General features: G+C 58.1%; 1 protein-coding gene across 1 annotated transcript; it reads left to right on the forward strand.

Annotated features, from left to right (window-relative positions):
* The first annotated feature begins 1,033 nt into the window (after nt 1-1,033).
* COLGALT1 (collagen beta(1-O)galactosyltransferase 1) lies at nt 1,034-20,322 on the forward strand. Its single transcript, XM_081285884.1, has 12 exons — nt 1,034-1,536; nt 2,857-2,967; nt 3,754-3,871; nt 9,241-9,375; nt 10,586-10,790; nt 11,763-11,882; nt 15,545-15,621; nt 15,692-15,798; nt 16,092-16,224; nt 17,351-17,478; nt 18,389-18,595; nt 18,719-20,322. The coding sequence occupies exons 1-12, from the start codon at nt 1,253-1,255 to the stop codon at nt 18,984-18,986; spliced, it is 1,893 nt and encodes a 630-aa protein (XP_081142010.1). The 5' UTR covers nt 1,034-1,252; the 3' UTR covers nt 18,987-20,322.
* The last annotated feature ends 2,803 nt before the right edge of the window (nt 20,323-23,125 follow it).

Raw genomic sequence — 23,125 nt, forward strand, 5'->3', positions numbered from 1 at the left:
TTATCTTGTAGTGGGTAGTATTGTGGGCAAAAACGGGAAGACTGGGATGCAGAAGGGGTGAGTGTCATGTGCCCCAGGTAGTTGGGCCTGGCCCGGGCTTTCAGGTTACGCCCACTTTCTTCCTTAGGCCCCGCCTTCATCTTGGTTCCTTAAATTTCGGGTCCCACTACCTGTTGTGCCCACGGGGCTGCACTCCGCGCGTGCCCTGAATTCGACAATATTGAACCCTCTCGCCCCCATCTTCGTAAATAAACATGTGTTTGAGCATCAGGCTTAAAAGTTCATTTTAAAGAATGACACAAACAGGATTAGGCAGAACATTATAGAACCAGGTGCCGTGGCGCACACGTGTAATCCCAGCAGCTCGGGAGGCTGAGGCAGGAGGATCTCGAGTTAAAACCAGCCTCAGCCACTCAGCGAGGCGCTAAGCAACTCAGTAAGACGCCAAGTCTCTAAGTAAAATACAGAAAAAGGGCTCGGGGTGTGGATCAGTGGTTAAGCGCCCCTGGGCTCAATCCCCGGTACCAAAAGAAAGAAAGAAAAGAAAATACATTATATATTGCAAAACAATCTCCTGGGAGGATTTCCATGGAAATGATGACCCTGTGGGAGGACTTGCTTAGGCACTGCAGTGTCTGGCCGCTCGCGCCAGGCCTGAGGGTTCTCTCTGACCTCATTTTACAGAAGGTGGACAGCCTCAGCGCGTCCACTGCAGGGGCTGGATTTGAAGTCGGGTTTCTGGGTGCCAAGAAGCTCAACAACCCCTAAGGAGAGGTCAGGAACCAGGATGGTAGATCACATGTTGCAGCCAAGGAAACTGAGACTCAGATATTTTGGGTCCTATCTAGCCAGGTCCGTCTGCTGGCAACGCGGGTCTTAAACACTTGGAAGTTAGACGGCTCCTAAGGCTGACCTTCCGGAGTGAGCGAACGTCTGGATGCCACGCCAGGCCGGTTCGGTAAGCAGCTCTCTGTGCCTTTAAGGAGGCAACGCGGGGCGGAGCTCTGGGGGGCTGGTCCGTGACGTCACGAAGGGGCGGCCTCGAGTTGTTGGAGGGTCAGCGGCGCTTAGGGGCTTTAAGTTTGTTCAGAGGCGGAGCCTGGGAGACAAGCCCAGTCGGCTAACTTGACGCCAAGCGTGCTCCTCCCCTTTAAGTCGCGCGTCAGAGGCGGTGCCTGGATGACCGATGACCCTTTAAGGCGCGGCCCGCGTCCGCCGGCAGAAAAGCGGCTTAAAGGCGACGCGTGGCGCGATGGCGGCGGCCCCACGCGCGTGCCGGCGGCGCGGGCAGCCACTCCCGGGCCTGCGGCCGCCGCTGCTAGTCCTGCTGCTGCTGCTGCTGCTGGCGCCTCCGCCTCCGGGGGGCCCGCCAGGTGTCGCCGCCTACTTTCCCGAGGAGCGCTGGAGCCCGGAGTCGCCGCTGCAGGCGCCGCGGGTGCTCATCGCGCTGCTGGCGCGAAACGCGGCCCACGCGCTGCCTGCCACCCTGGGCGCCCTCGAGCGGCTGCGGCACCCGCGGGAGCGCACGGCGCTGTGGTGAGCCCGCCCTGCAGCCCCCGGGGGACAGGTCCGCGCCGCCGCTCCCGACTCCGGGCGGAGCCGCCCTCCACGCCCGGAGGACGCGCGGGACCCGCGTTCGGGACGGATCCCAGGCCCCGCGTCTGTCCCCGGCTGGGCGGCCGCCACCTGGGGGGCACCCACAGCTCCACAAGGCCTGGGCGCCCCTGGGCTTGGCCGTGGCCACATCTGAGGGAGAGGCTTCCCGGCTCTTGCTGCCCTGTTGGGTCTTGAACTTTCCCTGGTTCCAGGGTGGCCCTAGGAGTTGGGGCTCAGGCCGACCGACCTCTGATTTCCTGGGCCAGCAGGGGACCAGATGACAGGGGCAAGCGGAAGGCCAGCGCCGTGAGGACGCCTGACTGGTGACTTCTGCTTTTCTGCCTCGGTTTCCCCCGTGGAAAGGGGGCGAGTCAAGGCCGCTCGTTGCGCTTGCCTTTGGGGCCGCCCCGCCGGCGGCCGTCGTGCCTGGCGCAGGCTTGGCCTCAGGAGCCACAGCTGGGTCACTGTCTTTCCTGGTGTCGACATTACTGGTGCCCTTAATGTTGAACAATTTATTAGGGACAGTTAACTCTCTGCTTCGTGGCCAAACTAGACTCCTCAGCGTCCCTCTCCGGGCTGCCCCACATTCCCCAGTCTGGATCATCCAAGCATACATGTGGTGCTTAACAATTGTTTGTTGAATGATGCGTGAGCACAGCCCACTATGAGGTGTGTCACTCACAGGAGAGAAGGAAGGCAGGCCGGGTGACTTTATGATATGTAGATTTTTTTAAATTATTAAGTTGCGCACACCTGGTCATAAGACCCCCAAGCTCAGCAGTGAAACCCAGTTGCTCATGTGGTTTTCCAAGCTAGCTTGTTTATGCACCCAGTGACCTGGCCTGTCCCCACTCCCTTTTTATTTTTATTTTATTTATTTAATTTTTTTTAAAGAGAGAGAGAGAGAGATAATTTTTTTTTTAAAGAGAGTGAGAGGGGAGAGAGAGTGAGAGAGGAGAGAGAATTTTTAATATTTATTTTTTAGTTCTCGGCGGACACAACATCTTTGTTGGTATGTGGTGCTGAGGATCGAACCCGGGCCGCATGCATGCCAGGCGAGCGTGCTACCGCTTGAGCCACATCCCCAGCCCCCCACTCCCTTTTTACAGATGAGGAAACTGGGGCATGGAGAGGCAGTGTTCTCTCCGGGGCCACATGGCTGGTGGGAGGCCAAGCCAGGAAAGGAGCCCTGGGAGCCTTGCATCACGTGGTCCTGTCTTGTTCCCCCCAACTGTGCTGACTGTCCCCTTGTGCCCGCAGGGTGGCCACAGACCACAATGCAGACAACACATCAGCTGTGCTGCGGGAGTGGCTGGTGGCGGTGAAGAGTTTGTACCATTATGTGGAGTGGCGGCCAGCGGAGGAGCCCAGGTGAGTGCCAGGTCCTGCCTGAGCCCCCAGGTCTGACTGGCTGCCCCTCTGCTCACATACCTTCCATGGCTCCCTAGTGCCCTGGAACAGGACTCACAGGCCCTCAGCCTGTGACTTTCCAGCCTGACCATTGACAGGAGCCCTGACTCCTCCCAACACTGATAGGCCCTAATCCTCCTGCCAGGCCTTTGTCCCAGCTCTTCCCTCCACCTGGAATTCTTTACTCCTTTGTCCTGGTGACTTTGCCCACTGCATTGTTCCTGTCTCGGGGTAAACCCAGGAGCCGCTCTGTATGGAGCTTCCATGAGAGCCCTGGGCCATGTGGCCGCCAGGTTCCTTCCATCGCTTTAGGATCTCCTGCTTCTTTCGAGAGATGGGCTCTCACGGTGTGGCACAGGCTGCCCCCAAACTGCTGGAGGGGGGCTCCTGTGATCTGAGGGGTGTTTCCGCCGGTTTTCTGCTCTGTGTCCCTCCCTTTCCCAGCGGCTCCCCTTCATCCTCAGTGGTGCCCTGCTTGGCATGGGAGGCCCTCTGCAGCCACTCTGAGCTTTTGTCCTTGACCGTTTGCCTCCAGCTTCGCTCCCTCTGGTCCCCTGTGTGTGCCCTGCTGCCCGCGAGGACACACCTCCCAGGGTTTTTCCACCTCGCACTTCTGCCCAGCCTTCAGCTCAGCTCGCAGGCCTCCTCCTCCAGGAAGCCTCCTCTGATCATCCCCAGGGTGGCCGAGGCCCTCTCTGGGCTCTGGCTGCGCCCCATGCTTCCCACATCACAGCTGTCCCTTCGCAGGTCCTACCCAGATGAGGAGGGCCCCAAACACTGGTCCGACTCTCGCTATGAGCACGTCATGAAGTTGCGCCAGGCTGCCCTGAAATCAGCTCGGGACATGTGGGCTGATTACATCTTGGTGAGTTGCTCAGCCATGGCTGTGGGCCCAGGGAGGCTGGACGGCCAGGGACAGGCAGAGCAACAGGATGTGGGGCCATCTTTTTTGAGGGGGTGGATACTGGGGATTGAAACCAGGGGCACCCGGCCACTGAGCCACATCCCCAGCCTTATTTTGTGTTCTATTTAGAGACAGGGTCTCCCTGAGTTGCTTAGCGCCTCGCAGTTGGTGAGGCTGGCTTTGAACTTGCAATCCTCCTGTCTCAGCCTCCCGAGCCACTGGGGTGACAGGCGTGCGCCACTGCTTCAGGGGCCATGTGTAACCCACTTTGCAGAAGGGCAGACTGAGGCTGCAGGAGGAGATGCCAGTTCCTCCAGTTTCATGCAGTTGGAGAGCAGAGGACCCAGGCCTTGGGACCCTGCGCCGCCTGGTCCTTGGTGCAGGCCTCAGTCCCCAGGAGAGCGCGATCCCTGCGGCCAGCACCTCCGGGGCCGAGGCAGGGGGAGGGCAAGTGCGAGGCCAGCCTGGCAGCTTGGCAAGACGCTGTCTCGGGAAATGGGGAGGCGGTGTGTGCGCGGTGGCGCCCTGGGCTCAGCCCCACTTCCCGCTGCCCCCAAAAGGGTGAGCTTCAGTGCCGTGTGGTCCCTTGTGCTTTTGTCACCCCATCACAAGTAAAGCCAAGCTCTGTGCACACCCCACGGTGACATTCTTTGGGCCACTTCTCAGAGGCAAGGGGACGAGGCCAGGGGCTGGGGCCTGAGCTGCGGAGGGAGGCCTGATTCCTCTCCCTCTCCCTGGCTGGGAGCTGTGTCTCGGGAACCGTTGAGTCTGGAACGCGGTAGTGTCAGGAGGAGTGTCCACGGTCACGGACCTCTGTGAGCTCCTTCTGTCCTGGCCTGGGTGTAACGGTACCTGTCCCCTCCCTGGGACAGAGGGGAGTGTGCCGACGGCTGGGCCCCGCAGAGCGGGAGAGCAGTAAGGCCACCCGACGTGCTGGGGCTGGTGCTGGGCTCCGTGCTGCTGCCATCGCGGGGACGACCTGCGCTGTCCCTTGGCCGGTGTCCACATGCGCTGGCCTCAGCTGGGCCCTGGGGACACAGTGGTCAGCTGAGCCTGCCTTCCTGATCCCCCAGGAAAGGTGACGGGCGCTGAAAACCACAGAACAGAGCCAGGGGACCCGCAGGCAGGGCGTGCCGTGCAGAGCACCTGGAGGGGCCACGGCCCTGCGGCATCTGCAGTGGGCACAGGCTGGCCCGAGCCCCCCAGGTGGCTCCCACACTGTGGGGATTGCAGGTGGGAAGTCGGGGTGCCGCAGGCTGCACCCCACCCGAGGCCCCAGGGCAGTCCTCCCCGCCTCTTCCCCTTTCGATGCTACTGGGATGCGGCAGAGACAGCGCAGCGCCTCTGCTCTGGTCACATGGCATCCCGGTCCCCTCCTTTTCTCTTGAGAGGACCCAGTCAGTGGACTTAAGGCCACCTCTTGCTGGGGGACCTCATCTTAATTTACGCCTTCCTGTAGGTGCAGGAGACTCCGGTCACGTTCACAGGAGCCAGGGTTAGGACCTCAGTGAATTTGGAGGGCCACCTTTCACCCACAACCAGGGGACGTAGTGAATGAGCAGGGGTTGTGTGACCCTGAAGGAGAACAGGAGCCCCCCGAGTGGGGCCGGGGGCAGAGTCCCCAGTAAGAGCAGGGAGCACACTTGGGACAGGAGTGCAGCAGTGCTACTGAGTGACTGGGGTGGGGACCCTCCTGTGCAAGCCAGAGGAGGCGTTTGGCTTTAGCTTGCAGGGTGCTGGGGAGCCATGGAGGGCGGAGCAGGGCAGGGCTGTGTCTGCTCCAGGGTTTTCCCTGTGGCTGCTGTGGGCAACAGGAGGCCCAGGGTGGAGGCCGGAGCAGTCCCTGGCCTGCGCCCTGTGGGGAGGACTGAGCACCTTGGAGGACATTGCTGTCCTGGGAGGAGCGAGCGTGGACCCAGCCCCCAAATGAGCCTTGCGGGTTCCTCCTCACACATACATGAGCAGGCAGAGGAAAGGAGGGGACAGCTCAGAGGTGGCTCTGGCTCCTCCTAGACCCCTCCGGCACAGAGCCGCCTTGTCCCGTCTGCTGGCCTTTGCTTTTGTGGTTTGGGATTGGGAGTTTTACTCTTTCCCTTCAGCACACCCGGGTGGAACTCCAGAGGAAGCTCAAAGCAGCTTTTGACACAAAGTTACATTTTTTAGTTGGGGACTTTGGAGAACCATGTTGGAGTAAAACTGTTTGTCTGATGTTTTAGACTTATTATTAAAAGGGCTTCCACTCCTTTCCCCCCCCTCAAAAGTTAGGGATATTATTAGCAGGAAAAAAAAATTAAGAAGCATAAGAGGAGAAAAAAATGGACAAACCTTAATATCGCCTTCCAGAGAGACCACTTTGTAGCTGTGTTTGTTTAATTGAGGTGCAATTTACATAACGTAAAATGAATGAGTCCAATGCCCAGTTCGTGACGGTAGCGCCTCCTTATGTTACACGGGGCATCTCCTTCCAGAACATTTGCCTCACCCAGAAGGAACCCAGCAGGCACTCCCCAGCCCCAGCCCCTGCAGCCACCACCCTGCTTCCTGTGGCGGGTCGGCCTGATCGGGTATTTCATGTCAGTGGAACAGCACACCTGGGCCCTCTGTGGGGCTGTCATTCAGTGTCATCTTTTTTTTTTTTTTTTTTTTTTGTACCAGGGACTGAACCCAGGGGCCCTCAACCACTGAGCGGCATCCCTAGCCCCATTTTGTATTTCATCTAGAGACAGGGTCTCACTGAGTTGCTTAGGGCCTCGCTGTTGCTGAGGCTGGCTTTGAACTCGCCATCCTCCTGCCTCAGCCTCCCAAGCGGCTGGGATTACAGGCTGTGCCACTGTGCCGTGCTCAATGTCTTGTTCTTGAGGTTATAGCTGAGTGACATTTGCTGTGTGGCTGGACCACGTGGTGTCCATCCGTCCATCCGGTGACAGCACTTGGTGGTTTCTACCTTCTGGCGCTGATGAGCAGTGCTGCTCTGAGCATGCGCATACAGCACGCACCTGAGCCGCTCTCCTGGCTCCTAACAGGAACAGCTTGCGGAGGAGGATCCGGGCAACTCTGTTGAACTTTCCCGGGGCCTGCCTGGCTCACAAAGGTCATGGCTTCAGATGCCCCCAGGGGCTGGGTGGGGCCTGTTGGTGTGACCGAGGCTCCAGCCTGGGACAGCCGTCTCCCCTGCGGAGGGCTGCCAGCCAGAGCGAGCGGGTCCCCTCATTGCCAGGGAGGAGAACCCCCGTTTTCCTGTGTGTGGCAGTGGACCCCGCATTCTAGAGTACTGCGCGGGGAGGGGAAGCCAGCCCTCCCTGCAGCTCAGGTGGCTCTTACCTGAAAGGCAGGCACCAGAAGGATCTTGGATTTTGGAGTTTTCCGATTTTGGAGTATTGCCTATGTGGAACCCCATAGCGTGGGGCCGACATCTAAGTCTAAATTCCTTTGCTTCACAAGATACCTTGTCCCCACAGCCTGGAGGTCGTTTTGTGTAACAGCTTTTAATAACTTTGTGCATGAGACAAGGTTCTCTGAACAGAACTTCCCCCTGTAGCGCCATGTCGGGTTCAAAAATCTTGCATTTTGGATTTCAGATTTTGGGTTGGAGGTGCCGCCCGTGGTTCTGGGGCACATCCCAACCTGCGTGTCCTTATGTCCGGGGAGCTGGGAATTCCCGACGGCTTTGCTTCCTGTGGGGCGGTTTTCTTTTCATTTTTTCTTTCTTTTTTTGTTATTTAGAAAATGTTAGCTCCTGTAATCAACCCCATGTAGATAAGATGCATGTACTTACACAGCGGGTTCCCTAACAGAGGGGAAAATCTCAAGCTGCGCCTCTCTAGACCTGGTGGTGTCGGTTCTGAGCAGTGCCTGCTCCTCACCGTGGCTCTGGTACTTTTGCCAACATCGACAGCACAGCTACAGTTTTCCCCAAATTTACATTTATATAAAAGAGCGCTTGCAGCTGTTTGTCGCTCGTTGAAACAGCCTTCCGAGCTCAGCGGTCGCCCAGCGGCATCGCGGGGACTCCAGCCACTGAGTTGAAAGAGGAGGGGACCAAAGGGGAACCAGCCAGACCCCAGCAATCAGCCAGTTGTTAGCGTTGAGACTCCTGCACGACTCTTTTGATTAGCTTGTTAATCATCATCCGAAAAGAAAATATTCTAGGGTAACATGCACAGCTCAGATGGAGCCAGGTCACTGCGCCGGGTAGTCGGCAGGAGCAGGAGGTACATACACAGCACCGTGTGGCGCAGGGCCTCCGGCACCTGGGAGGCCAGAGGAGACCGTGGGGGCACTGAGGCCTGCTTCCAGCCCAGGGAACGGGATGGTGTGACAGCTCTAAAGCACTGCGCTTCTGCCAGGTGCAGTGGCCCACACCTGTGATCCCAGCGACTCAGGAGGCTGAGGCAGGAGGGTCGGGAGTTCAAAGCCAGCCTCAGCAACAGTGAGGTGCTAAGCAACTCAGTGAGACCCTGTCTCTAAATAAAATGCAAAATAGGGCTGGGGATGTGGCTCAGGGACGAGTGCCCCTGGGTTCAATCTGAGGTACCAAAAAAACCCCGTGCCTTCCCTCGAGGATTGCTTTCGTTGATGGCGGGTCTGGTGCTCACGCTCTTTGCGAACATTAAAAAAAAATAAAAATAAAATAAAAAAAGAAGCCAGGAAAAAACAAAGCCACCACTGGATTCATGCAAGGTGACCGGGTGGAGGCCAGCGCAGTCTGACTTGCGTCTGGCCACACGTGTCCGTGATCTTCAGTGGTGGCATCTCATTTCGGCCTGGGACCAGGTCAAGGTCCGTCCCCTACCTGACCTGCTGCTGCTGGATTCTGGTTGCTCACAGTTGGTGGGGTCACTGCCGTCCCGGAACATCCTTGTGTGGCCTTCCTGGAAGGTGCTGATGACAGTCTTTGGGGTCACAGTCTGTTCTGTGTTGCTGTGACAATACCTGATGCTGGAGTCATGACAAGGAAAGGGTCATGTAGCTCACAGTTGGGAGCTGAGTGCGCCACCAGGTGGCCCGAGCGTCATGGCAGTGCTGGGAGTTGGGTGGCCAGGAGCTCTCTGACTTCCTCCTGGGGAACTACCTGGGCCCTGGGGCACACTAACCCAGTGACCCAGTCACCTCCACCAGGCCCCACCTCTTACAGCCCTCCCTCACAGCAGACCCAGCCCCAGCAGGGAAACTCGGGGACACACTCAGCCACATGCGGCTTATTCTCAAGGGCTGAGCTGGTAGGTGAGGAGCCAGGGCCTTCATCAGGACCCAAGGCGCTGGCCTCTGCCCAGTGGTTCCAAGTTGCGGCCTGACGTGGCCCACGCTGACGGCCGGCGGGTGCTTTGCAGTTTGTGGACGCAGACAACCTGCTCATCAACCCCGACACCCTGAGCCTGCTCATCGCCGAGAACAAGACCGTGGTGGCTCCTATGCTGGATTCCCGGGCCGCGTACTCTAACTTCTGGTGTGGAATGACTTCCCAGGTAGGACGGGGCCCGGCATGGAGGCCAGGTGACAAGCGGGGGCCCTAGCTGGAGTCTAACTTGTCTTCACACAACCTTGTACAAATGCCCTGATGCTAACCCTTAGGAAGCCCACTGAGGGAGTGTCTTCAGTGACCCCCCTACCATTACTGAGGTGGAAACTTGCCTTGAAGCCCAGAGCTAGGAAGTGATGGTGCCAGGATGGGGGTTCAGGCGTGGTTCGATCCAGATGTTCAAACAACTTTTTTCCTCCCCCGTTCATTGACTGGCTTAATTCTCGGACTGCACTGGGAAGAACCTAGCAGTGTCCAGCCAGGGGACAGTCCTGAGCCAGTTATTAAAGCCAGGAAAATACAAAACTATGATTAGTCAGGCCTAGTCACAAGTCCCACCCCCAGGTTTGAGTGTAGGATACTAAGCAAAGCCACAGGAGTGGAAGGTTGGGTGGGTTGGGGGCATGCAAGGGGCTGGGGGACTGCAGTCAGGACACTAATCTGTGCTGTCTCCTCCCCACCACCACGACCCTGGGGTGCTGAGGATGGAACCCTGGGCCTCTGCATGTAGTCTGCACCCCCCGCTCCTGACCTTTTTTTCTTTTTTTAACTTTCCGTTTTAGTGGTAGTGGACACAGGATCTTTATTTATTCGTGGTGCTGAGGACTGAACCCAGTGCCTCATGCATGTGAGGCAAGCGCTCTGCCCCTGAGCCCAGCCCAGCCCTCTTTTTGTTTTTAACTGAAGAGAAAACTCTTAAACAAAAAATTTACAGTTTTCAAGTGAACCGTTCAGTGGCTTGATTTTTTAAAATAATATCCAAATGTTGCACTGTCACAATTCTGGTCTCTGAAGGGCCAGGGGAGGACGCCAGCTCCAGGGTGTCCAGGGTTGAGAACGTCTCTAGAGGTCCCCCTCCTGCCCGCTCGCCTCTGGCCTCGGTTTCTTCGGGTCAGAACAGCCGCTGCGGCTTCCCCTGGCCTCCGCCCCTTCTGCCCCCGCCGCCTGCTGCTCCCATATCCATCCGTCCGCCGGCTGCTGCTGTTGCCATCTGTGAAGGGTCTGGGTGGGGACAGGCTTGATGGCCCTCGGGGACATCCCGTGGAAGCTGGAGGCCGCCTCCCAGTCTTGCAGTCAAGGCTTCCAGCCTTCGCTTTGGGGCCGGGCGGGGACGGGACAGTGCGATGGGTGCAGACCTCCGCCTCGACCTCCCGCAGGGCTACTACAAGCGCACGCCTGCCTACATCCCCATCCGCAAGCGCGACCGCAGGGGCTGCTTCGCGGTTCCCATGGTGCACTCGACCTTCCTGATTGACCTGCGGAAGGCGGCCTCCCGGAACCTGGCCTTCTACCCACCCCACCCCGACTACACCTGGTCCTTCGACGACATCATCGTCTTCGCCTTCTCCTGCAAGCAGGCAGGTGAGTGAGAGAGGGCGGGCTCTGTCATCGGGGTGCCTGCCTGGTTCTTTGGGGTTACGTGCTGAGCAAGTCCGAACAGCACCCGGAATGTTCAAGGAGCTGAAGCTGCAGGGTACTAGAGTGCCTTCAGGTGTGGCTGTATCCAGGTGTTAGGCTAACTCTCTGGGACCCAGTCTCCAGCCCTCGTTTCCCTCACTCCCTCCCCAACCTTTTTCTGAGACAGGGTCTCAGTTTCCAGCTGGCTTCAAACAGGGTCCTTCTGCCTCAGTCTCCTGAGTAGATGCCGCAGCTCTTGGAGGCCAGTTTACCGAATGCGACTTCCCTCTTGATGCGTTTCCATCTTCTCTCAATTCTCCACATTTGAGCATCTGTGGTTCCCTTTATCTGTGGGGAAACACAGTCCAGGACCCTCGGTGGGTGCCTCAACTGCGGAGGACCAAACCATATGAATTGTTTCCCTTTTTATAGGAACCTATGGGAAAGTTTAGTCTATAAACAAGGGGTAGTGACACTAATGCAGATGCTGTAGTGAATAAAGAAAAAAAGATCTTTCAACCACCAACAGGAATGCAGAGCGCGGCAGACGCTGGGTCCCTGCGCCTGCTGCGTCCCTCCACCCCCGGTGTGGGCGTGTCGGGTCTGCGTGGTGACCGCTTCTTGTGCCTTTGGGCTTTGCCCTGTGGAGTCCCCCAGCTGCTGAGATGCTCGCTGGGTGTCACTGAGTTTTCTGTGACTTTGCCCGGTGGCATTCCAGGAGGTCCTGATCCCTTAGGTCTGCGCAGGCGCCAGGCTGTCCTGCCGCAGGTCCCCGGGGCGGAGGGTGGAATGCCCAGGGCTGTCACCGGTGGCTGGGGCCAGATGGGCTGTTTTGCGGCTGGCTCTGGGCAGCTCGCTGCTGGCCAGAGGCGGCCAGCACTGCCCGGTGGCCCCGCCGCGGGTTGCTTGGCCTTCACTTGTCCTTCCTGGCCGCAGAGGTGCAGATGTACGTGTGCAACAAGGAGGTGTACGGCTTCCTACCCGTGCCGCTGCGCGCGCACAGCACCCTCCAGGACGAGGCCGAGAGCTTCCTGCACGTGCAGCTGGAGGTCATGGGTGAGTCTGCGCCTGCCGCCCCGGGGGCTGTTACCTCCCTGTCTCTGCCACTTTGCATCCATGCCGTGAGCGCTGCAGATTTGCAGTGAGCTGGGACTTTAGGGTAGGCAGGGGTGGGCTTCCTGGAGGAGGTGCTGGTAAATGCAGCGGGAATAGGAGTTTACTAGGAAGGGAATCACAGCCAGAGCAAGGCTGGAGGGGACAGAGCTTGGAGGGCAGGTGATCCCAGGGCGCAGGGGCAGGGCTGGCAGCAGGGGGCGTCAGACATCAGGCCGTAGAGAAGGCCTGTCCCTCTAGGGCCCTGGGGAGCCATAGAGGGTGTGGGAGCGGAGAGGGCAGCAGGTTCTTTCTGACGGAGGTTGGAAATATATGTCAGCGTCAGGAAACACTCATCTCAGGGCATTTCTTCCCCCTGCTCCTGCCAAACCCACAACCTTCTATTTAACTGGAATGGGTTTTACTCCTCCCATTTTACTTATATAAATGTGTCTGATAAAGAAAACTCTACAACTTTTTTGGGGGGTACCAGGGATTGAACTCAGGGGTGCTTAACCACTGAGCCACATCCTAGCCCTCACTGAGTTTTTTGGGCCTTGCTAAGTTGCTGAGGCTGGTTTTGAACTTGCAATCCTCCTGCCTCAGCCTCCCAGTTACTGGGATTACGGACGTCCGGACAGGAAACTAAACATTTGGCCACAGTTGTGGGCTCAGGGCTTCCTCCACTGCCAGGACCCACCCATGCGCAAGGTCCTTTGCATAGACCCTCTGCACCCGCTGCCTATGATGCTCATCCACTTCCAGAGGATTCACAGCCCCTGATACAGTGCACGTGGACTGTACGTGGGTGCTGTCTGGTTTAGGGATTAACAGCCAGTGTGTATTTAGTACAGGTGACATTTTTTTTTTCCAGAATAATTTACATCAGTAGTCAGTCGGATCCGTGGATGCAGAACCCACGGATACAGGGGACCAACTGCATGTATAAAAACAAGCCCATAAGATACGAAGCTAGTGGCTGTGCCTCCTGGCCTGAAACAGGGCGAACACAGGGTGCTGAGTGGCTTTAGGGTGGTGCGGCCTTGTCCTAGGCTGGACATGCAGGTGCCGGCAGAGCCCTGTGAGGCTGCCTCACCGCACAGATGTGCAGGGTCTGGAAGGGGCCTCTGCCCAGGACTCAGTTGCCCCAGCCTTCACTGTTTCTAGAATAGTCTGTCTGTGGCTCCCCCTGGTGGCTAAAGGTGGACCGTCACCCTTCCCTCTGCTTTTGGGAAAACTTTAGGATCCTTTTGAGATTGCTGTCCCTGGGTCAGTCCACCCAGGATTGAGGCTCTGTCACCCGCAGATGTCCAGTGCTGACCTGGCTGCAGTCAAGGGAGTGGGCCTGTGTAGCACCTGCAGGGCGGCCACAGTGCTCCGAGTTTAAGTTTTCAGCTATTTCTATTATTTCGGTAGGAAAACAACTCATGTTGCTGTTAAAACCTCAAAACATGACAGTGTGTGGCTACTTTGCTCATTCTCAGGAGCCAGAACAAACTGCACAGAACAGATGGCGATGGCCTGGAAGTTTTAGATATCTGTGCAAATACTTCCTTGTGCTCCAGGGAAAAATCACATTTTCTGGCCGGTGTAGTGGTGTGCCCCTGTAATCCCAGAGATTTAGGAGGCTGAGGCAGGAGGATTTCGAGTTCAAAGCCAGCCTCAGCAACTTAGAGAGACCATATTATTAAAAAATAATAAAAAGGACTGGGGGACTGGGGTCGTGGTTCAGTGGTAGAGCACTTACCTAGCATTTGTGAGGCACATAAAAATCAATAAACAAAATAAAGGCATTGTGTCCATCTACAACTAAAAAAATAAAAATAAAAAAGGGATTGGGGATGTGGCTCAGTGATTAACCGCCCCTGGGTTCAATTCCTGGTACAAAAAAAAAAATATTCTCTATCCATGTGCAGGTACCTGCACTGTGCTATGCATGTGGTATTGATCCCAAATGTTCTCCCTCGCCCTTTCTCCCTCCCTCCTCCTTTCTTTTGTCTTGTGGAGCTGGGGTGGAACTTGCCTCTGGTATGCTGGGCTGGTGCTCTACCCTGAGCTGCATCCCCAGCCTCAGTATGGTGCATTAGGTGAGTGGAATCACAGAGCTCCGCGTCTTCCCTTTGATTCATGGTGCCGTGTGCAGCGGTGGCCTGCTCACTCTGCCTTGCTGTATAGTATTCCACACAGCCATTTAGCCACTCATATACCTGCTCTTGGCCAAGTCACATGTCCCGCTGGCCCAACAACCACCACATCCTCAGCCAGTTTTCTCCTGGTTCTCCCCAGAGAGTCCATGAGCTTGCTGTTGCATGTGTGTGAGAAAGTTCCAGGTCTGCATGAGCAATGTTAGAGTGCAGTCCCTGAGACCACGCGCCCTCCTCACATGGTGGCAAGCGCAGGGTCCCCGAGAGCACCTCAGGTTTGGCCCGGAACCCACTGGGAGCTGTTCTGCTCAGTTTCTAACACCCATAGGCAGCTCAGGGAGGGGAGGAGGTGGGGGGCGAATCTGGAAAGCTCCTTGCAGAGCTCCCGGGTGCCCCCTCCTGGTGGCCGTGGACAGCACCGCTTCCCCGCAAGGCTCTGGGGCAGGATGCAAGGACGCCTCGGCTCGCTCTCCAGCGTTTGCACTGGGCTGAGTCCTTAGACATGGCTGTCCCCCTCCCCGTGGCTGAGCTGTCCCCAGGCCCCCCAGAAGTGGAGTTGACACCATGTGGCCCAAGACCCCCACCCTAAGGCACAGCGTCACTGTGTGGTGTGACCCCGGGCAAGCCTGGGCACTGCTGTGGGTCAGCACAGCCCCGGGGCTTGGAGGTCAGGCGGGGCAGAGGCCAGGGCTTGGCCAGTTCCAGGGCCTCACGGTGCGCCGCGGTCGGGGTTTCAGGGGGGGTCACTGTGCCGCGCTGCTGCCCTCCCGCCATGCCTGGGCTCCGTTTCCCTAGAACTGACCGCAGGGGTGAGGACCCCCAGCCCCGGCCCACAGACCCACCCTCCTCATTTTGGCCCTTGGCCTCTGTAACACACCATTTCCAAAGAGGTCGCGTCCCGGGTCCTGATGGTTGACGGCCAACATACGCTTTGGGGACACAGTTCAACCTGTCAGGACCTGTGTGGTCCAACGGCATCTCTTCGTTTATTATCCCACTTTATAAACGAGGCACAGACGGGTCAAGGTCACACACACAGTTTGCCATCATGTCTTTCTTGCTCTGAGTGACGACTGAGCGCCTTCCGTGGGCCTGGCCCTGTGTTGGGTGGTGGGACCCAGTGCAAGCAGAGAGCCCCGAGTCCTTCCCGGGGAGCTCACAAGGGGCAGTCATGGGGCCAGAGAGGTAGGAGAGCAAGAATGGGGTTTGGTGGTGAGGCCCAGGTGCCTGCCCAGTCTAGGGAGGTCAGGAGACCTGCCTGTCCCCTTGACATTGTAACTTGGGGGTGGAGGGAGGTGGTTGTTTCAGTGTGTGTGCAAAGGTCCTGGGGTGGGGATGTGTGTTGGGGTGGGGCAGCGCCAGCAGCTAGAGTGAGGTGGTTTCTGGGGAAGGGGCGGAGCCTGGGAGGAGATGAGGGAGGTGTGTGGGCAGGGTGCCAGGGGCCCCAGGACCCCAGTGACCCTTGGTTTCTCTGCCCCGCAGTGAAGCATCCCCCCGTGGAGCACTCCCGGTTCATTTCGGCACCTACCAGGACCCCCGACAAGATGGGCTTTGACGAGGTGGGCTGGGTTCTCCCTGGGGAGGGGCAAGGCCAGCCTGATGGGGGTCCCACCGAGGCTCTGGCCGCAGGTCTTCATGATCAACTTGAAGCGGCGGCAGGACCGGCGGGAGCGCATGCTGCGGGCGCTGCACGAACAGGAGATTGAGGCCCGACTGGTGGAGGCCGTGGACGGCAAGTGAGTCTGCCCTGGGATGTGCGAGTGTAGACCACACTGGAGGGGGACGCGGGGATGAGTCGCTGGCCTGTGGGGGGGGAGGCGGGGCGAGTCCCATCTGGGGTGGGTCGGTCCCCAGGCCGCGCTGGCCCCGGAGGGCTGAGTCCTCGCTAAGGTGGAGTGCCGTGAAGCCATGGTGTCACTTGCCTGGTGGGCCTCCTAGGGCAGGGGGTGCTGGCTCGGTGGCCAATGGCGGCCTGGCAGTGGGCGGTGTTCCTGCCGATGCCCCCGCCGACGTCCTGCTCTGTGTCCAGGGCCATGAACAGCAGCCAGGTGGAGGCGCTGGGCATCCAGATGCTGCCCGGCTACCGGGACCCCTACCACGGGCGGCCCCTCACCAAGGGCGAGCTCGGCTGCTTCCTCAGCCACTACAACATCTGGAAGGAGGTGGGTGGCGGGCCCTGAGGCCACCGCGCCTGGTCTCCTGAGGGGTCACGGGCAGGGCCAGCAGCGGCAGGAACCTGGGCTGTTCTTTGGCCCCTTTGCCTTAGCAGCATCAGTGTGGCCTGAGCCTCTGGGGGGACAGCTGCTGTCCTGTTGTGTGGGTGTGGAAACAGGCGGGGGAGGGGAGCAAGCCTGGCCCTGCAGCAGGTGGGCCCCTCCCACAGCCTGGTGCTGTGCCCAGCACATACTAACGGAGTGTGGCCACAGTGACATCAGCCAGCACAGCCGCTCACCAGGGTACAGGAGGCTGTGGCGGGGCAGATGTCAGGCTGGGATTCAGATTGGGGACCAGATGGCGTGTCAGCTGCGGGGTGTGTGGTGAGGGCATCTGCGGTGTGAGGTGACGGGTACCCAATGTGTGTCCCCCTGCTTTCCTGCAATTCATCATGGATGGTGCAGGGCAGAGCTTGCCGTGCCAGGTGGCCCTGGAGCCAGGGGACCTGGGTTCAAGTCCATTGCTGCCTTAGTGGGTGGAGGTTCTGAGCAAGAAAGGTGCTTCCTGGCTTCTCCAGGTGGCCATGGTCTCAGGGGACAATCGTGAAGATTCTCAAGGTCATTCATTCAAGTAATTGCTAAGCGCCTACTGTGTACCCAGCCTGTACTGGAGACGTGGCAGCCACCAGGAGTGAGCCTGCCCCCACCCAGGGGAGACCTGGGGAGGCTGGGACAGCGGTGACAAGGGGAGAGCCTGGGGAGGTGGGGACAGCGGTGACAAGCAGCAAAGCAGCAGCAGCAACATGATAGATGCGATGAGCACTCACAGGAGTGGCTCAGGGCTTCGGATTGTCCTCAGCTGGTGGCATTGGGTGATCAGGGGTGACATCTGAGCTGAGGCCTGAAGGGTGACAAGGAGCCTGCCGTTGGCTGCCAGGGAGGAGGCTCAGTGTGGAGGGCTCAGCACAGGGAAAGGCCCGGGTGGGAGGGAGGAACCGAGAGGTCGCAGCCAGGAGATCTGAACCCTGGAGGACTTGCTTCTCTCTGGGTCCCCAGAGCCTTCTAGCAGAGTCGCTAGCTTCAGGCACAGGCTGGGCTTTGGTCTCCTTGTCACCTCTGGGGCACCTTCCCTCAGGTCGTGGACCGAGGGCTGCAGAAATCGCTGGTGTTTGAGGATGACCTGCGTTTTGAGATCTTCTTCAAGAGGCGCCTGATGAATCTCATGCGGGACGCGGAGCGAGAGGCCCTGGACTGGGACCTCATGTAAGTGGGGGCCTGGGGCCGACCGCTGGGCCTTGGGCGTGGCCAGGGACAGAGGTGTGCCCTGGGGTTTGGGAGCTAGAGCCAGGGACGAGGCCTGTGAGTTGGTGGGTGGGGCAAGTCTGGGGGCGTGGCCGGAGCACTGCGGGAATCCCAGAGCCTGCAGGTCGGTAGGTGAGGTTGGGGGTAAGAGTTGTGACCTGGGACAGCCAACTCTTGGCAGCCTGACCAAAGGGCTTAGGTAGTTCCTGGGCCTGAGAGCATGTCAGGTGTGGTCTCAGGTAGGACTTTGGGAGGGTGACCCAGAGTCTAGGCCTGGCCAGAAGCCTGGTAGGCGTGGTCAGGGCCGAGGATGGGGGTGTGGCCGGGGAGCCTGCTGGCCTGCTGGGCATGGTCAGGTTTGGGGTGTGTCAAGAGCCAAGAGTGCAGTTTAAGAATGTGGGTGGAGGTGGAGGTGGCCAGCTCTTGGGTGGTACTTCAGAATGTCACAGGTGGGCCAGGGTGTCCTCCCTCTGCCCCTCCTTTCTTCCCCTCCCACGTGCAGGGTACCGCCCAGGCCTGGCCCTGTGGTGGGGCGGGTAGTGCGTGACTGCACCCTTCCCTCCTGGCTGTTCCCACCCCCAGCTCTGAAACCAGCTTCACCCTCAGAGCATTCCAGTGATCTGCTCTTCCCCGCTCCAAACCCTCCCATGGCTCCCTAGCACCCTTAGGAAAGACCCACTCCCCTCCTGTGCCCCCACCCCTAAACCCTGTGGCCCCGCCTCACCGCATCCAGTGACAGTGGCCTCCTCCGTGCTCCCCAGACGTGCTGAGCCTGTGCCGTCTCAGAGCCTGGCGGGGTCACTAGGTCCCTGGCTCTCTGGGTTGGCGTCCTCTGGAGGGTGAGAGTGACGGGCGCTGCTTCTGCCCCCAGCTACGTGGGCCGGAAGCGGATGCAGGTGGAGCACCCCGAGAAGGCCGTGCCCCGCGTGAGGAACCTGGTGGAGGCCGACTACTCCTACTGGACACTGGCTTATGTCATCTCCCTGCAAGGGGCCCGCAAGCTGCTGGCCGCCAGGCCGCTGGCCAAGATGCTGCCGGTGGATGAGTTCCTGCCCGTCATGTTTGACAAGCACCCAGTGTGAGTGGCTGGCGGAGGCGGGTGGCAGAGGGGGTCAGGGGATGGGACTCCAGGAGGGTCTCCTCTGCCCACGTCCCCAGCTCTCAGTCCCTTCCCCGGGCCACCCTGTCGTGCTCCCCCCAGGTCCGAGTACAAAGCCCACTTCTCGCCCCGCGACCTGCGCGCCTTCTCCGTGGAGCCGCTGCTCGTCTACCCCACTCACTACACGGGGGACGACGGCTACGTGAGCGACACGGAGACCTCAGTCGTGTGGAACAACGAGCACGTCAAGACCGACTGGGACCGAGCCAAGTCCCAGAAGATGCGGGAGCAGCAGGCGCTGAGCCGCGAGGCCAAGAACTCGGACGTGCTTCAGTCCCCGCTGGACAGCACCGCGCGGGACGAGCTGTGAGGGCTGCGGGAGCCCGGCAGCGCCGCCCTCTCTGTGCTACAGGGCACAGGGGGGTCACCTGGGGCCCCGTGGACCACAGAGCTCACCACGGGGTGGCATCCAGCCAGCTCTTGCTCAGCAGTCCTTGCCACAGGCAGCATTAATGGAGTGCCTACTGTATGCCAGGAACAGGGCTGGGCACAGGGGAATTGGATGGGAACCAGACTGGCTCATCTATTCATGTGCCCAACACTTATTAAGCACCTGCTGTGTACCAGGTTTCTGTGTTATGGCCATGAAGGAGGCATAATGATTCCTCTGATCAGAGATTGAATCGATCATCAAGCATTTATTGATCAGATTAAGAATCAGGTATTAGTGATATATATTCACCTTTGAAATTCATTCAAAGTATTTATTGAGTGCCTACTGTGTGGTGGGCACCATTCTTGGCTCTGGGAATACTGAGATAAATAAGACGTTCATTTATTCAGACACATGCCAAGCATCTGTCACATGCCTGGTATTTGAGACACAAAGGTAAGTTCTTGATTCAGGGCATTTATTGAGCACCCACTGTGTTGGGACTTCAGCATGGTGCAAGTAAATGTGGTGCTTCTATAATTGGTTTCTTCCCTTCACCTTGGGCACCTGCTGTGCACAAAGCACTAATGACACCACACAGTGTGACAGCTGTTCAGTCAGCATTTGTCACCACCCACTGTGTGCCAGGCCACACAGCAGTCCTAGGACACAGAGGTGTGTGAGATAGGTCCCTTCATTTCCTCCAGGGGTTGCATCAGGGCTGGGATCTCACTGTGTATCTGTCCTTCATTTCCTCATGCAGCAAGCATTTATTGAGCACCTACTGTGTGCCAGGCCTCGTGGACTCCCAGCTGGACTGAAGCATGCTTGGTTCCCCCACTGTCCAGGAGGGAGGTAGCTCTCCCCCCACCAGCTGCAATCTCTGGGTCCCAGTGGCCACATGGCTACTTTTGAGCCCCCCTGGATGGGGGCTCAGGAGGTAGATGGGGGCTGGGCCTCCCTCCTGCCCAGCCCTCCTGTCTGTCCGCTTGGCGCCTGCGGTGGAGTCTCCTCTGCCTGCTCCCTCAGCTGCCTGTCTCCACGCCTCCGTGGGAGGAGCGTGTGTTCGGGGCCTGGTGGGCACAGCCCATAGGGTGCTGCCCTTGGCCTGGGCTGTGTTCCCAGCAGGGCCGCGGGGTTGCTGTGCCTTCCCTCCAAATCCACCCTCAGGGCTGGAGCGTGGCCTCATTCTCCGGGGCAGCCCTGCTCGTGGGTGGGTCTCGGGTAATTTGCTTATTTTTGTATTAAATGGTCCTCGTTGGTTTCCACCGAAGTCCTGGTCTTCTTGCCGCCCAAACTCCTCCCACGCTCCATACCCAGTGTCCTTGTCCCAGTCTGCCCCGTGCGGCTCTCCCAAGTAGTCTGGGCTCTGGGACAGAGGGAGGCCTCCTCTAGCTATGGGGTCAGCCACAGTACTGTCCACTGACTTCAAGGGAGGGGCACAGACATGGTTTGTGTCCCCAGAAAACAGACCTCAAGATGAGGATTCGAGTTAGGGGGTGACCCCAGGAACCCCGTGGGAGAGAGGAAAGGAGCCCGGCAGGGGGCGCCAGAGAGCAGGCGCCGCCCTTGGCAGCTGGTGCCGGGACCCAGGCCGCGCGGAGGTCCCGGGCAGCTCTCCACGCCCAGGTGCGTCTGGATTTTCTGGAACAAATGCTGGTGAGCTCTCAGGATTCGCAAACCCTCTGGGTGCGTAGAGTGTGTGTGTGTGTGTGTGTGGTTTTGCAGATGGCGAGTGGTCCGCGTGGAAAACCAGAACATCCAACGCAGCAAAGGGACGAAGAATCGAACCTCCTTCCGGACACGGCTGAGGTGGTGACCGTGCTCCGGCTCCTCCCGTTTGCACAGGGGAACACCATTGTCCCTCACTGTCCTTGAGGATTGGCTCCAGGACCCACACACATCCCCACACCAAATCCTCGCCGTGTGACAGAACACCTGACGGTGTCTGCAATGCTCGGAGTGACGCCTGGGGGGTGGGGTGGGGGGGAGAAGGTCTAGTGCAGCACATGCGCGGGGACCCGCCCCCAGTACTACTACCGGTGGCTCTCAGAACCCACAAGTGCACGCACCTTTTAAAAATGGATGGGGGCTGGGAATGTGGCTCAGTGGCAGAGCACTAGCTCAAGATGAGCAAAGTCTTGGATTCCAGCCTCAGCTTGGCAAAGAGAAAAATCCTGCTACCTAAACTGCACTGCAGCCATCTGCAGGATTTCTTTTGCGGGGGGGGGGGGTCATCTTTGTCATACAAAAGACAAAATTTTTAAAAACAACTTTCTTCTTCTTTTATCATATTTAGTTAGTTTTGTAATACTGGGGCTGGAACCTAGCGCTTTGTCCTTGCTAGGAAAGGACGTCCTCTACCTTGAGCCACACCTCTAGCCCGGGCCACATCTTTTTCTGTGTTCTTTGTTTGTTTGGGTACACAGGGGCGCTTAACACTGAGCCACATCCCCAGCCCCTGTTTATATCGATCGTATTGAGACACAGGGTCTCCTGAGTTACTTAGCGACTCCCCATTGCTGAGACTGGCTTGGAACTTGGGATCCTCCTGCCTCAGCCTCCTGAGTCGTTGGGATGACAGGTGTGTGCCACCGTGCCTGGCACCCCCAGCCCTTTTGATTTTTCATTTTGAGGCAGGGTCTCACTAAGTTGCCCAGGTGGGCCTCAAACTTCGATCTTTGTCTCTCAGCATCCACTGTGGCTGGCATTGCAGGCCTGCGCCACCATGCACAGCTGCCGATGGCCTCGTCCCCTGCCAGAAGTCCAGTATCAATCTGGCTGGGCTGTCTCAGCTCAGCAGGGTGCTTCTTTCGGGAGAACCTGGCACAGTCCCTCTCCAGGTGTCTTCCAGCTTTTGGAGCCGTTATCCTTCCTGGCCTTGTGACCCCCTTCCTACTTGTTCCTCCAAACTCTTGCCTTCATTTCTATTTCTTCAGCTGACCTCCTGTCCTAATCCAGGGCTTTTAAAATATGGGTCCCACTGGGCTGCCCAGGCTGGCCTCAAACTCCCAGGCTCACGCCGCTGTCCGAGCAGCTGGGAGTCCAGGCACCCCCTTGCCCTCTGGGGAATCCACCCGAACCTTGCCATTGTCTGAAAATCCTTAATCACATCTGCAGAGTGTCTTTTGCCATTTAAAGTAACATGCTCAAGTACCAGGCCATAAATGCAGGTATCTCTGAGGGACATTCCTCAGCCTCCTACTACTTTGTCCCTTAGTGTGGCTGCAATCGAATCTGGCCCTGTGGATGTATCATAATAAGTATCAAAATGTCATCAGCCCCGGGTCAAGGCAGGGAAACAGATCCCACTTGGGGTCATTTAGCAGATGGGTTTGATAAAGGAAATTCACAGTAACTCAGCTCTGCTCTTGTCCTGTAAGAACCCCTGCAGGGGCCTGGGTGTGGCTCAGGGGAGAGAGCTTGCCTAGCAGGCGTGAGGCACTGGCACCACTTAAAAATAAAAACAAATAAAATAAAATCATTGTGTCCATCTACGACTAAAAAAAGAATTTTTTAAAAAGCAGATGCAGAGGATATACAAATGAAGCAGCTCAGTAACTGCTAATAAAACTTTATTGACAACAACAACAAAAAAAAAAAAACAAGCGACAGGCTGCATGCGGTGGCACAGATCTGTAAACACAGCAACTCAGGAGGCTAAGGCAGGAGGATCATGAGTTCAAAGCCAGCCTCTGCAATTTATCCAGGCCCTAAGCAACTCAGTGAGACCCTATCTGTAAATCAAATATAAGAAAAGAGCTGAGAATGTGGCTCCGTGATAAAACAGCCCGGGTTCAATCCCCAGTACAAACAACAAACCAAGCAGCAGGCCAGAGCCGACCCTTCAGCAGAGGTCTCCTCCTGCAGGAATGACTGCGGAACTGGCCCTCCCGCGCCCACCATGCTTGTCACTCCGCAAGGGGGCGCTAGTTCTGAAGTACAAGCTGTTTGCACACCTGGCTGCCGGCAGAGGGAAAGGGAAGAGGACTCTGGTCCCTGCTGCCATTTAAACTCCCACAGGCGCCTCTGGACCGTGAATCTGAGCCTGTGCCCAGCGGCAGGGCGGTCTGTGA

This window comes from Spermophilus citellus, assembly GCF_964194105.1.
Source record: "Spermophilus citellus genome assembly, chromosome: 3".
NCBI classification, from domain to species: domain Eukaryota; kingdom Metazoa; phylum Chordata; class Mammalia; order Rodentia; family Sciuridae; genus Spermophilus; species Spermophilus citellus.

Coding starts and splice junctions, on each gene's coding strand:
- COLGALT1 (XM_081285884.1), top strand. CDS start 1,253: ATGGCGGCGGCCCCACGCGCGTGCCGGCGGCGCGGGCAGCCACTCCCG. Junction 3,872..9,240: donor TGTGGGCTGATTACATCTTG/GTGAGTTGCTCA, acceptor GGTGCTTTGCAG/TTTGTGGACGCAGACAACCT. Junction 17,479..18,388: donor GCCCTGGACTGGGACCTCAT/GTAAGTGGGGGC, acceptor TTCTGCCCCCAG/CTACGTGGGCCGGAAGCGGA.